The sequence below is a fragment of the Balaenoptera acutorostrata genome, chromosome 11 (genome assembly GCF_949987535.1).
Source record: "Balaenoptera acutorostrata chromosome 11, mBalAcu1.1, whole genome shotgun sequence".
NCBI lineage: Eukaryota > Metazoa > Chordata > Mammalia > Artiodactyla > Balaenopteridae > Balaenoptera > Balaenoptera acutorostrata.
Genome location: NC_080074.1, coordinates 57,598,553 through 57,613,366, shown reverse-complemented (window position 1 = coordinate 57,613,366; position 14,814 = coordinate 57,598,553). Strand labels below are relative to the sequence as shown.

Genomic DNA, 14,814 nt, shown 5'->3' with positions numbered 1-14,814 from the left:
ATAATTGATTTGGGGCTCATTGTTGAAGCTCTCAGACTATAGCCATAAAAGAGTAGCCATTTTTTTAATCCTGTTTCTGCCTCCTGTTATCCCTGATACTCCTTGACTTTTAGACTGGCTTTTCCTCCATAGCATTCAGTCACTACTAGCATGGCGTCTGGCATATAGTAGGCACTCAATAAATACTTTCGAATGAATGGGTGTTGTTGCAGTGACTTCTTATACGGTTGCTGCTACTGCTACTAGTCTTGTTAGTACAACACTGAAAGGCAGGGAGAGCATGATTTTTATTTTTATTTTTTTCAACTCAAACTTTCACTGCTACATTCAAAAAGAGCTGAAACTTTAGTTCTGGAAATCATATCTGCTTTCTTGATGATGCTAAAAATTCCCAAAACATTTAGAAAGTATGTTGATTTGGCAATCCAAAGGGATGATATAATTCTGATGGGGCAAAAGACCTAATGTTTTTGTATTTAGATATGTAATAATCGTTGTATGAATAGGAATATTTGACTAAAGATAGAATGAAAATTAAATTACACAATTTTTGTTTTGTTTTTTATGTATATATCGTACTTATTCAAATTAACTCAAATAAGTCCATTCTAACATTTACCTAATTAAAGCAGAGAACTTTGTTGAAGTAAATAATTTCACAAGTAGCTAAATTTTTTTTTTTAATTTTTATTTATTTATTTATTTATGGCTGTGTTGGGTCTTCGGTTCTGTGTGAGGGCTTTCTCTAGTTGCGGCAAGTGGGGGCCACTCTTCATCGCGGTGCGCGGGCCTCTCACTATCGCGGCCTCTCTTGTTGCGGAGCACAGGCTCCAGATGCGCAGGCTCAGTAGTTGTGGCTCACGGGCCTAGTTGCTCCGCGGTATGTGGGATCTTCCCAGACCAGGGCTCGAACCCGTGTCCCCTGCATTGGCAGGCAGATTCTCAACCACTGCGCCACCAGGGAAGCCCACAAGTAGCTAAATTTAATACCAAGCCACTAACTAGATTCTAGTCAGAATGATGGAAATTCTTTTTTTTTTTTGAATTTTATTTTATTTATTTTTTTATACAGCAGGTTCTTATTAGTTTCTATTTTATACACATCAGTGTATACATGTCAATCCCAATCGCCCAATTCATCACACCACCATCCCCACCCCCCCGTGGCTTTCCCCACTTGGTGTCCATACGTTTGTTCTCTACGTCTGTGTCTCAACTTCTGCCCTGCAAACCGGTTCATCTGTACCATTTTTCTAGGTTCCACATACATGCATTAATATATGACATTTGTTTTTCTCTATCTGACTTACTTCACTCTGTATGACAGTCTCTAGATCCATCCACATCTCAACAAATGACCCAATTTCGTTCCTTTTTATGGCTGAGTAATAATCCTTTATATATATGAACCACATCTTCTTTATCCATTCGTCTGTCGATGGGCATTTAGGTTGCTTCCATGACCTGGCTATTGTAAATAGTGCTGCAGTGAACATTGGGGTGCATGTGTCTTTTTGAATTATGGTTTTCTCTGGCTATATGCCCAGTAGTGGGATTGCTGGATCATATGGTAATTCTATTTTTAGTGTTTTAAGGAACCTCCATACTGTTCTCTATAGTGGCTGTATCAATTTACATTCCCACCAACAGTGCAAGAGGGTTCCCTTATCTCCACACCCTCTCCAGCATTTGTTGTTTGTACATTTTCTGATGATGCCCATTCTAACTGGTGTGAGGTGATACCTCATTGTAGTTTTGATTTACATTTCTCTAATAATTAGTGATGCTGAGCAGCTTTTCATGTGCTTCTTGGCCATCTGTATGTCTTCTTTGGAGAAATGTCTATTTAGGTCTTCTGCCCATTTTTGGATTGGGTTGTTTGTTTTTTTAATATTGAGCTGCTTGAGCTGTTTATATATTTTGGAGGTTAATCCTTTGTCCATTGATTCATTTGCAAATATTGTCTCCCATTCTGAGGGTTGTCTTTTCGTCTTGTTTATGGTTTCCTTTGCTGTGCAAAAGCTTTGAAGTTTCATTAGGTCCCATTTGTTTATTTTTGTTTTTACTTCCATTACTCTAGGAGGTGGATCAAAAAATATCTTGCTGTGATTTATGTCAAAGAGTGTTCTTCCTATGTTTTCCTCTAAGAGTTTTATAGTGTCCGGTCTTACATTTAGGTCTCTAATCCATTTTGAGTTTATTTTTGTGTATGGTATTAGGGAGTGTTCTAATTTCATTCTTTTACATGTAGCTGTCCAGTTTTCCCAGCACCACTTATTGAAGAGACTGTCTTTTCTCCATTGTATATCCTTGCCTCCTCTGTCATAGATTAGTTGACCATAGGTGCATGGGTTTATCTCTGGGCTATCTTGTTCCATTGATCTATGTTTCTGTTTTTGTGCCAGTACCATGTTGTCTTGATTACTGTAGCTTTGTACTATAGTCTGAAGTCAGGGAGTCTGATTCCTCCAGCTCCGTTTTTTTCCCTCAAGACTGCTTTGGCTATTCAGGGTCTTTTGTGTCTCCATACAAATTTTAAGATTTTTTGTTCTACTTCCCTAAAAAATGCCATTGGTAATTTGATAAGGATTGCATTCAATCTGTAGATTGCTTTGGGTAGTATAGTCATTTTCACAATGTTGATTCTTCCAATCCAAGAACATGGTATATCTCTCCATCTGTTGGTATCATCTTTAATTTCTTTCATCAGTGTCTTATAGTTTTCTGCATACAGGTCTTTTGTCTCCCTAGGTAGGTTTATTCCTAGGTATTTTATTCTTTTTGTTGCAATGGTAGATGGGAGTGTTTCCATAATTTCTCTTTCAGATTTTTCATCATTAGTGTATAGGAATGCAAGAGAGTTCTGTGCATTAATTTTGTATCCTGCAACTTTACCAAATTCATTGATTAGCTCTAGTAGTTTTCTGGTGGCATCTTTAGGATTCTCTATGTATAGTATCATGTCATCTGCAAACAGTGACGGTTTTACTTCTTCTTTTCCAATTTGTATTCCTTTTATTTCTTTTTCTTCTCTGATGGCCGTGACTAGGACTTCCAAAACTATGTTGAATAGTAGTGGTGAGAGTGGACATCCTTGTCTTGTTCCTGATCTTAGAGAAAATGCTTTCAGTTTTTCACCATTGAGAATGATGTTTGCTGTGGGTTTGTCATATATGGCCTTTATTATGTTGAGGTAGGTTCCCTCTGTGCCCACTTTCTGGAGAGTTTTTATCATAAATGGGTGTTGAATTTTGTCAAAAGCTTTTTCTGCATCTATTGAGATGATCATATGGTTTTTATTCTTCAATTTGTTAATATGGTGTATCACATTGATTGTTTTGCGTATATTGAAGAATCCTTGCATCCCTGGGATAAATCCCACTTGATCGTGGTGTATGATCCTTTTAATGTGTTGTTGGATTCTGTTTGCTAGTATTTTGTTGAGGATTTTTGCATCTATATTCATCAGTGATATTGGTCTGTAATTTTCTTTTTTTGTAGTATCTTTGTCTGGTTTTGGTATCAGGGTGATGGTGGCCTCACAGAATGAGTTTGGGAGTGTTCCTTCCTCTGCAATTTTTTGGAAGAGTTTGAGAAGGATGGGTGTTAGCTCTTCTCTAAATGTTTGATAGAATTCACCTGGGAAGCCAGAATGATGGAAATTCTGACTAAAGAAATAGGTCTATTTCAGAATCACCTGGAATATGCATGTGATAAATAATCTGGATTTGTGTATACTAAATTTTGCCAGTAATAATTATTGTTAAGAATTAGATGCCTGCCTAAGCAAAAGGCAAAACTAAGTATAAACAGCATAAACTGAAGCATGTTTAAAAGTCAGGAAGCTTTGCAATTATATGGCACCAGGCTAGTTTTTCAATGTTCTCAATAATCAAATGGAACAAAAACTTCCGTCCTGATTAGTTTGGCCTTAATAATTTAGATTCAGATAAAGTGAAAAACTGTGATTAGCCTAAAAAGTGACATGACACTTAACCAAGAGGTTTGGTGAAGCCATTTTACAGAGTAGTTAAGAATACAAGATGCAGACAGACTGCTTAGAGCCCAGATTCTGCCACTCACTCACTGGCTACGTAACCATGGTCAAATTACTACGAAGTGATCTTGTAAGGATTAAATGCAAAATTACAAATAAAGCGTTTAGCCTAGTGCTAGGCATATAGAGAAAGCATTTAGTAAATATTACCCCCACTAGGAACCTTATAAAAGCCTCTGAATTTGTCCTAAAGAATGTAATTTTTCCTCTTTATCGAAATGATAGTAAATGTGGAAAGGTTGAAGCAATCTCAATATGTGTGCTATAAATCTATTCATATATGTTTACATTTGTAAATATGTATATGTATTTCTACACATGTAGGTTTAAAAATGTATCTCACACATTTATGTATCTATGAATATATACACAAGCACATATATACCTAGCTTGTCTTGGTTGTACACTTTTATTAAGGGTAGTAATTTTCAATAAATTTAATATACTGGTAATATAATGCAGAATATGTCTGTAAATGCCTTTACTATGCATATGTGGAAGTAAATGTGTCTGTAAATGCCTTTACTATGCATATACCTTTACTATGCATAATCTAGAATATTTTTTTCTTTACTAAATGCTCATTTATTATTAACTTAAATAAGAAATAGGTATGCAGTGTGGAGAAGAATTTATTTGCAAATGTTAGCATTTTATGGCTGATTTATTATGCTGTCTTAAAAGACATTCTTTGTCTCTTAGGTAAGTTGGTGGATGAAACTGGACAATATAAATACATGTATGTGGCCTGTGGGGCTATTGTAGTCCTAGCCAGCGTGTGGCTGCTCATTGGCAATGCTATCAACTACAGGCTGCTCGCAAAGGAAAAGAAGTTGAAAGAGACAACGAAGAAAATACATACACCTGAGTCCCGAGAATCTGAACCCTTGAAGACATCTAAAAGTCATGATGTTATTGTCAAAAGTATCAAAAGTCAAAAGTCAAAAGGATCAGGGGTTAATCCCTCAGAAAGAGAAACTAATATTTAACAAGAATCACATCTCTGATTTCAGTGTGTATGACTTTCTTAGGAGTATTTTTTTTTTCAACATATTAGAAGGTTTTTAGTTGAAATGAGGAGTCATAATTAAGGATGGAAAAGAGATTTTCCTTAATGGCAAAATTTTAAAAACTTTGTTTTTTAAAACTTATTTGGGCAGTTAAATTTTGAGATTATGCATATAAAGAATTCATGCAATGGGCTTATTTCCATACATGACTCTGGTTGCGGTGGTTAAAATGATTTTAAAGTCTTCCAGTGACTTCCAGTCTTGGTTATAGAGATCTGAATCCCAAACCACTGGTTTAAGTAGTTAGAAGGAGTATGTTTAATCCTGTAAGACTATCCTCTCCACATTTCATTTTTTATTTGATATTAAAGTGTGAAATGGAATTTAAGGAAATGAATTTTTCCCAAACATACACACACTGACTTTCACACACTTAAGAACAAGCACACAGGGCATCTGGAGAAAAAAGACAAGTTCAAAAAGAATATTATCACTGTATTTTTTTAAATCCATGGAGAAAAAAGAAATGTGTTATATCTGCATACTACTTTACAGTGTGGATTTTAAAGATAAGAACATGGGTGAAAATGAGGGTGGCCTTAATTTGAAAATACAACTAACTGCTGTTAAAAAAAAATCATATGCAGATATGAAATAAATTTGAAAAAACTCCATTTGAAACCATTATTTCAGAGCACTGTCCGATCTGATTCATGCACGCACATGATTTCTTTGAGGAGGACCACCAGTACCTGGTGCTAGTGAATAGAAGCCTCAAATAATTTTCAGAATTTACTAATATGTAAATCAAATTAAAAGCCTAAATGACTCCTAGCAATGAGCTGTCTATTGATTTTAAAAGGATTTTAGTTAGTAATCCAGAAAGTAATAACCAGGGACTTCTTTTAACCAAACTCAATCCAGACTCACTGTTATACTGAGACATCAAAGTGGAATCAACCGGAATCCTGGTTGACAGGCTTACATATAGGCAAAATTTTAATTTTTCCCAACATATAGTGGTGATCAGAGGGTTACTGTTAGGAGTAATCCATCTGAGTAAAGCTAAGAGTGGGAGGTGCTTATAGTGAGCCCTCCAAGCTCTCTCATTTTCCTCTTCTCCATGACAAGCAAAAGCAAAACACAGAAATCCAAACAGGCTTTTTGCTCAGCCACTGAAAATATCTCATATTATAGGAAAGGTAGCACTTGAAAATTCCACCCTCTACCGAGAAGCTTTCCTGCTGCCTGCGAGCATAACTAAACCAGGAGACTTAAAAACGGCTTCTAGAACTGGAGGTTGTGTATGATTTGATATATACTTGGAAAGTGTAGATTTAGTTTATAACTTGATAGAAAGAAGCCTGCAACATGCCAACCCAGGTTAATTTAGCAGCTTCTCATTTTCATAACTATGTGAAAACATCTGGGACTGAATCACTCTTGAATACAGAGGCATAGGATAGATCTGTGCATTCAGAACTATAAATACCATTTTGAGTAAGTACTTTTAAACAAGAAAGAATTTATACATTAGGTATAAAGTTATAAATATTCACCTTTATAAATCTGAAGTTTAAATTAAGGTCATGATTAATAAAAAGAATTTAGTGCTTGATTATTGAAGTAATATCATTCTTAAGATGTCAAAAGGAATTTGCCGTTCTTCTTACTATTATTATTGCAGTAGAGGCAGGTGCTATTCTTATTTCCTTTAGGATTGCACTTGGATTCCAAGTTTTTGTGATAATTAACACTAGGGATTTGATTTGTAAACTTTAGGCACTGTTTGAGCATGTGGCTCATGTTTAGCAAGCTATATAAAATTCCATATTTCAATTAACATTCACTTTTTTGCATAGAGAAAGGTATTTGTATTTTTAAAATATTAACTAAAACAATATGTGCCAATACCATAGGTAAATAAATCAGGGAAAATGTGACAATATATAGTTGTTCTTAATTTAGTTTCACCCAATCTTGAGTCTTGAATGAGCTATTTTCATATTATTAGTGTTTGTATTCAACTCTGACTTGTCATAAGAAGTGTGACATCATAAATTGTTCAGTAGCTTTCCAATCTTAAATGTTTCCAAAAAAGTGCCTTGAATTCTCTGAAGATACATATTTAAATTAATATAGATAATAGACCTCTGGGACAAGTAATGATCATGGGGTTTTAGGGCTAAGGCATAGTCCTTTTTATCACCTGCTGGTGGGTGCATTCCAGTGGCTTTCTCCATGGAAGGAGGTTTATTTACTTGCTGCTGAGGTTCTTGTCAAGTCAAAACCAATTTGTATTTGTTCTATTGCTCTTTGATCATCTTCTTTAACTTTTCATTTCTAACACTGATTATATTAAATTGTTAAAAAAGAAAGGGAAGTGAAATTGCACATTCAAAGCACATGATATGATGTATACAGTCATGCCTGGCAGTAGCACTGCACAAAGTTACAAATATGGATGCATCTTAATTCCTATAAATAAATGTTGAAAGTTAAATCACAACACACTTGAAACAGTGATATAAACTCACACACAGGTTTCAGAATTGTTTCAGGGTAAAATAAATGTTTCAAGTTGTTTACTCTCCCAAATCCCTTGAACTTGTTAGAATATTTGTTGCTTGAACAGAATCTTTCAGAGATTGAGAAGAAAATATCAACCTAGAGCATTTATTATTATAAAGTTGCCTAAATGAAGGAGAAAATATAGTTGGCTTTCTGCAACAATTAGTGATTAGTCAGGAAGTATTTCTTCCTCAAGGGAATGACAGGCTTTAGATGGTCAAGATGAAGCATGAAGCAAAGTCAGAAACCATTAAAATACCTTTTAGTCCATTTTTCTGTTATGGAATTGTACAGAAGGAAGGTTATCATAAACCTGGGTACCAAAATAATTCATGATCACTGGCTAGTTTATGTATTTTTCCATTTGTGATAACAAGACCCCTCGTATTTTTCACCATTTAATCTTAAATGTTCCTTCACTAATTTATGAATGCAATATGGGATATAGACATGTCCTGACATATGCCCATCCTCTTTCTTGATCCTTTTTGGAGCCAACCAGCACACATTTAAGAGGCAGTTGGGTCAGGTTCTGGTGTGCTTCACATTGGAAGACGGGATGTTTTCTCAGTGTAAATTGACATGGCTCATAAATTTCACTTCTTTAGTACCAAGTTCTAACCACCTTATCTCATGGGTCTCCCCTGGACACTAGGAAATAAGTAAAATAATTTGGTTTGATATATTTGAATGTACACTTTAAAAATCTAGGTATTTTTTACTCATCTGTCTCTGGCTGTACTTGGCAGAAAAAAAGACCATAAGATGTATGCTGAAAATGTAAGTTTTTATATTGATGTTATAAAATGTAGAGGTATACTTAATCAGTTAGTTGAAACTTATTTTCCATCCAAAAATACCTTTTAAAAAAACCCCTCTTACATGTACAATGTTGCAGGCTTTTAATAAAACAAAATAAATAATCATGATTGTTAGGCTCAAATTAATAGGGAAAAAGGATGTGAAGTGGGAAGGGAATGGATATTTATGTTTCCTGCATTTTGCCTATTTGATATTCAAATCGAATCACAGGTAGAGGCTGTTGGCCTGATGTAATAGACGAGTGAAACAAAACAAAAAACAGATATACAAAGAAGTTCACAAATTACCCAAAGTTAAAAGGTAGTATGTGACAGAACCAGAACAAAAACTCAGGTTTACTTAAAAGCAGAAAGAGCTCCTAGGGTGTTCACTGCCATGCCACCTCCCCCTAGAAGCTGTAGATACAATAGTAGATAAAATACAGATACAAAAAAATTAAACACTATGTGATAAACCAATTAGATTCAACTGCAATCTGTATTATGATTTATTTAGTGTTTATTATAGACTGCATTTGCTATAACCTGAATATATAATTTCAACTTGCCTGCTTTTCTAACCAATGCAAATTATCCCAAATAATGTTAATGATTATATAATAGCTGTAATTGCTTCACTGTGACTTTTTTCATAAAAATAATGAAATATTTATATGACTCAGGCATAATATATTTTCCCTGAGGTTGGGTTTAGAGGGAAAATGCTATTTTCTTTATGGATAAGTAATTCCCATATTAGTTGCTATTTATTATGACTCAAAAATAAAAAGTACTTACTATGAAACATTATGTTCAGAATTATAGTGATTCTCACTTATAGGATTATCCCAAGCTACCAAAAATTTGTAAAAGTCTTATGAGATACAAAAGATTTGGTTCATCTACACAGTGTATATTTATTTGCATCACTTAATGCAACTGCCACTACACTGTAACTAATTTTTCAAGTTTCCTGAACATCTGTATTGTTATTCTCCTTTCCGTCCCTTTCTTCTACAGAGAGAACAAGTGCCATTGCTTTTGTCTTCTTCTTCTAGACTTTTGGCATCCTTAGAATATTGTTCTCTTTAGCTCTATTTCAGATGGTGCACTTCTAATGTCATACATCTTTCACAAAGTCACTCATGCTGCATCTGGTCCTATATATTTGGTTTGCAGCAATGACCATATTCCTGGAGTCATCAGTGTATACTTTTGGCTAAGACCACTCATCTTCACCAGTAAGGGAACTCATGTGACTGTAGGCTTGAGGTTTCCTGAATAAGGAAGGTGCTTATATTATAGAAGATATTTTGTTATTATGAATCTTCCTTATGCATGATAAATCGATAATTGAATATGACTTTTAAGAATCTAGAAAAATCGATATTCCTGTCCTTGACATTTACTATTCTGGATGTTTGTAACTCTCTTAAAGTGCCTGAAATTTTGAGAAAGCTTACCATCACAGCATAGCATCATTATATGTCATCCTGTAGGCTTTTTCAATGCAATTACATCACAGATACATCATAACAACTAGATTCTTGCCATGACAATTCACAATACCAAAGAGCATCAAAATCATTGAGATAAAAATTGAAATTACAATCTTTACTCATCCTACTTATTTTTTAGGTTTTGATTTCTACATATTTATGTGCACGATCTTACATTTGAGAAATGCACTTATAACATGAAAAGCCCAATTATTAGTAATTAATTATAATGCTTGTATAATCAAAATCACAAACTATCTTTATTGATAGTTTTTAAAAAATGAATAATTTGCTGAGTTCACATTCTTTTCTGTAGTTCTGATTTTCTCTTCTTTGTTATCAAATTGTACACTTTAGGTTTTAATGCTTCACAAGGTCCTATGATCTGGTCTTAGTCTTCTGCTTTGCCTTCACTTTATTTCACTTATGTTCAGTTCATGAAAGAATTATTATAGCAATGAGAATCATAACTTTAGGTCTCTACTTTAAGAGGAAAAGGAATATTGCAAAAAGGAATTTTTTACTTTAGTGGGACATATGAAAACTTTTAGACCAAATTATTTATCCCATCCCAACCCCATGCTGTGTACATTCCTCCCTCCTTTTTTTCTATGATTATTTTTTTAAATAACTTTTAAAAATTATTTTTCTTTCTTCATTTTTCATAATGTCTAGGCCAACTTCTTTAGCATTTTTTATCTAATTATGGACATTTTTAGTGCAGCATGTTTGTTTCTTTGGTGGGTTTAGTTATATCTCCACTACTTGCATAATCTCGATGTTTTTCAGTCTTCATATGTACTTGTTAATAAGGTGAGTAATATTCAGGAGTATTTCAGTAGGCTATGATTCTGTGACCACAAATTCATTACCATATCAGCAAATATTTTTCTTCACATGGTTAAAAAAAATTTATTTTTTGTTTCAAATTCAAATATGGCAAAATAAGCTAGAGAGCTCTGTATGAAAACATTGGTATTCAACATTCTATTAAGACATAAGTCAGTAAAAAGTTCTATTCAGATGAACAAAAGAATGGGATTCTTACCGCGTATGAATTTCAGGGTGAAATTTTCAAACATATTCTAAGTGTTTTATTCTGAGTTTTTAGTTGTTGTTTTACATTTATATGCATCTTAAAAAAACGTTTTTAAGTTAGACTCAGTTTATATAACTTGTTCATTCGAGTACAAGTTTCTGATATATTATTTAATGGACTTTATTTTTCTGCCACATGCTTTCTATTTCTAACTAAAGCATGAATATTTCTGGATTTAGTGAGAAAGGACATGTAAACTAAAATGTTTATTTTCTAAGCATTAGATGTAATTGTGTTTTGACTTGTATTGCATTTTGGTTTTGATATATTAAAGTTAGGTTTGTTAGATATCTGCATTTTGACAGAATAAGACTAGAGCAGGTAAGGTCTTTGCCTAAACGTATATATATCCTCTGAGTAAATGCAGACGTGGAAATAGAACCAGGTCTTTTAACTTCTAACCCACTTTTTTTCTCCATTAGCCATCCTATTTGTAATAGTGAACTTTATAGGCTAAATACATATTTTCTTGGAAACACATATTCTAACCTTACTTGATAAATACTTTATTTCCAAAATGAATACATTTCTCCTAATTGAATCATCCTTTGCAAAATGACGTTTATAAATGTAATTTGGAGAATATTTGCTGATTCCCACAGCAGATAATTCTAAGTGAATTGGACATAATAACTACTGGGATGAATGATTTTGCACAATATCTGTTGTTATAGCAATATGTAAGTCATTAAAATAATACTCACCAGTAACTTGTTTATAGAATCCATGTGCCCATATTCCATTAATTCCTTTTATTTTGCTTATGTTCATATTTTGTTTTAGAAGCATCATTCACTCACTTCTTTTCTAAAAGTATAATGCCAGAGCACAGAGTGTGCAATACAAGTTTGCTAAATTATTAACTTGCGAGAAATTTTCGCTACTGTGTAACCTTGAAGAGAAGGGAACACCCCAACCATATTTGTTGATCTAAGAATCTGAGGATGAGTTAATAAAATTAATAGAATAAAATCTATCTCAAAAGTTCTTGCTTTTTAAATGGTCATTTCACCTACTTAAACAATACTGAAATCTACAACAGGTGTCTGGCAACAGTAAGACTACAGTTTCTTTTATTTTAGAGATACCATCTACTTGCAGCCCCATCTTATCTAGATCTTATACCTAGATTTTTCCCTTTTGCTTTCATTCAAAAAAAAGAAAAAGAAAAACACTCCTAAATAAAATCCCTGGTGAAGGGAAAGAGTGGTTGCTAATAGGAATTCGCTCTGTAAAAGTGTAAAAACAGGAATCTGTACTCAGTATTTGTTTGCTTAGTTCATCAAGGATATTTACACTAAGAACGTAGTTAAATAAAAGTTTTGATAAACTGATGCGTCACAGTAAACTTTTTCATAAACAGGGCCTTAAACACATTTACAGTCAGTGACATGTCTGGACGTGTTTGCTTAGATTCAGCTAAACTGACATCCAGATGCTAAATGTGCATTGTCATTGTGATGGGGGGGGGGGAGTCTGTAGCTACAGTGAGTACATCAACTTAATAACATAAGATTCTTTCTTCGTAATGATGGTAAAAATGGCATTGCACATTACTTAGATATTCGGCGTAGAAATCCCTCTTTTGAAGATGGAAGAGCAGGATCTTTTCAAATATTTGCTAAACTTTTACATTCGATTTGAAGCTTTTTATTTAAAAGCACGTTCTCCCAAATATTTTAAACCAGCATGTTGGTTAACATTTCCTAGAATGAATAATTCCCCATTTTTAAGGAATTTTTGAAAACATTTCATTTACTACTTGTATTTCTTCAACACATGTTTTTTCTTATCCCATTATTACATTTGGGCAAATATTAAAAGTAAGATTATTGGGATAAAAGTTATACATAATGACATGTTTCTAATAAGACAGACTAAGGCATTCCTTGGCAATAGCTGAACCTAGATAACTTTTGCAAGAAATCTTTAGGGATTGGATTTAGGGGTTAATCTATAGAATTATTTTTTTTTAATATAAATTATATTTTAGGCTGTATTTTTATGATTTTTAAGTGAAAAAAACTTAAACCTAAATCATCACTGTACATATTTCATTTTCTTAAAAAAATCAAAAAGCTATAAAATAATTAATATAAATGCCTGTCAAAGTTTAAAAATAGAACCCTCTTCTTTTTGCCTTCTTACAGGTGAAGGTACTTAAAGTGACTGTGATTTGATCTTGGAATATATATTTATGTCTGTACTTTTTGTACATGTAGTAGTTCTGAACTGGGCAAATAAAATATGTGGGACAAAATTAACCAAAAATGAAAGAACTGGTATTTTCATACAAATATGTATTTTGTTTTTAATGTAAATATAGTGTAGATTTATTTAAATCAGGAATATATTATATTGTTGGTCATTTTAAAAGTTTATTTAGTTCAATATGTTCCGACTTCATTTTTAAGCAAGCTTGTTTGACTACTGAACCATTTATTGCCTAACTTTCATTTATACTATGATGTTATATAGACAAAATATTTTAGAAAAATCTCTATTGTGGTTTTTAAGTTTCACTATATAACTAACTTGAAACCAAATGTTGAATTACTCTGTGGGAGTACATATTTTGCCTGTGGTTTTGAATATATTTTCAAATTCATCTATTTCTTACTAGACTGTGAGCTCCTTGTGGACAAGGATATTATCTTAGTTATAATAATTTTAATGCCTAGCAAAGTGCTAGGCACAAAATAATTCCTTAATTGAAATGAATTGATGGACCTAGATTATTAAATGAATACTACAGTATTCTATGATGCAGACTGAATATATATTAGAAAAATTCTCTGGCTAATTTTCAAAGACTCAATGTATATAAAGGGAATTCTCTGGCTAATTTTTAAAAATTGGGAAAACAAACATGTAGCATTTGCTTTATCTTAAAATTAATACTGTTTTAAAGGTTTATTTTTATTTTATCAGTAAACATTCTATGCAAATGCTGAAATATGCAACAGCTAAACTTCATGGTACATATTAACTAGTTTTATTTTCTTTACAAAATCAGAAATGCTCAATTTAGGCTTCCTGGAAATAAATGTTGACAATCATTTTATTAACCAAAGGTGCTACTTATTTTCCAATATTTACCTTGATCATAAGTGCTCCTGTCTGCTGAGCTTTATTTCTTCCTTTCTGGAGGGAGTTGCAGGGAGAGGAGTGCAAAAAAAAATTACATCTTTTTTGTCTGAATTATGCAATTTAGCACTGTATGTGTTCCTTTGTACTCTATTATTATTGTATTTTAATTATTATTTCTTACTGCTCACTAATTTTTATTTCAGGCCTAGGCTGTTTCTTAGAAAGTATATGCATGTATATTTATATAATATGTAAGAAAAAAACCTGTATTGCTTATTAACTTAAAATTAAAATGACGAATAAATGTTTATGTTAAACTTTAAAATGAAATCGGCACTGCTTTTTTTTAAGGACCATTAAATGTTATGCTAAACTATGCTAATCAAAACATAATTTCCCACATCACCTCAGTTGTTAGGGCACTTCTTTTTTTTGAATGTACATAACCGATTAATGTCAATGGAAGTCAGACACAGCCAAAATGCAAGCCATTCCTAAGGACTGAAATGAATGTCTATTGTTGTTTTCACGTATATACAGTTTACTAGATTTACACAGAGGGGACACATTCAGTTCAAGAAGAGAACATTACCTGCACCACAGAAGTTTCCCCTCAAATCCCTTCCCGGCCTACTCTCCCTCCTTTAACTTTTTCTTTAATAGACTTTAGTTTTTAGAGAAGTTTTAA

The 14,814-nt window shown here is 33.0% G+C and overlaps 1 protein-coding gene across 17 annotated transcripts in view; it reads left to right on the top strand.

The window, feature by feature from the left end:
* SLC16A7 (solute carrier family 16 member 7) overlaps nt 1-14,418 on the top strand; it is a 176,619-nt gene extending 162,201 nt beyond the window's left edge. For all 17 annotated transcript variants that reach the window (XM_057556864.1, XM_007179723.2, XM_007179720.2 and 14 more), the window contains one exon: nt 4,760-14,418. In XM_057556864.1, coding sequence (XP_057412847.1) covers nt 4,760-5,046 — 287 coding nt within the window. In that variant the 3' untranslated portion in view covers nt 5,047-14,418. The remainder of the gene's footprint in view (nt 1-4,759) is intronic.
* Nucleotides 14,419-14,814: the final 396 nt, after the last annotated feature.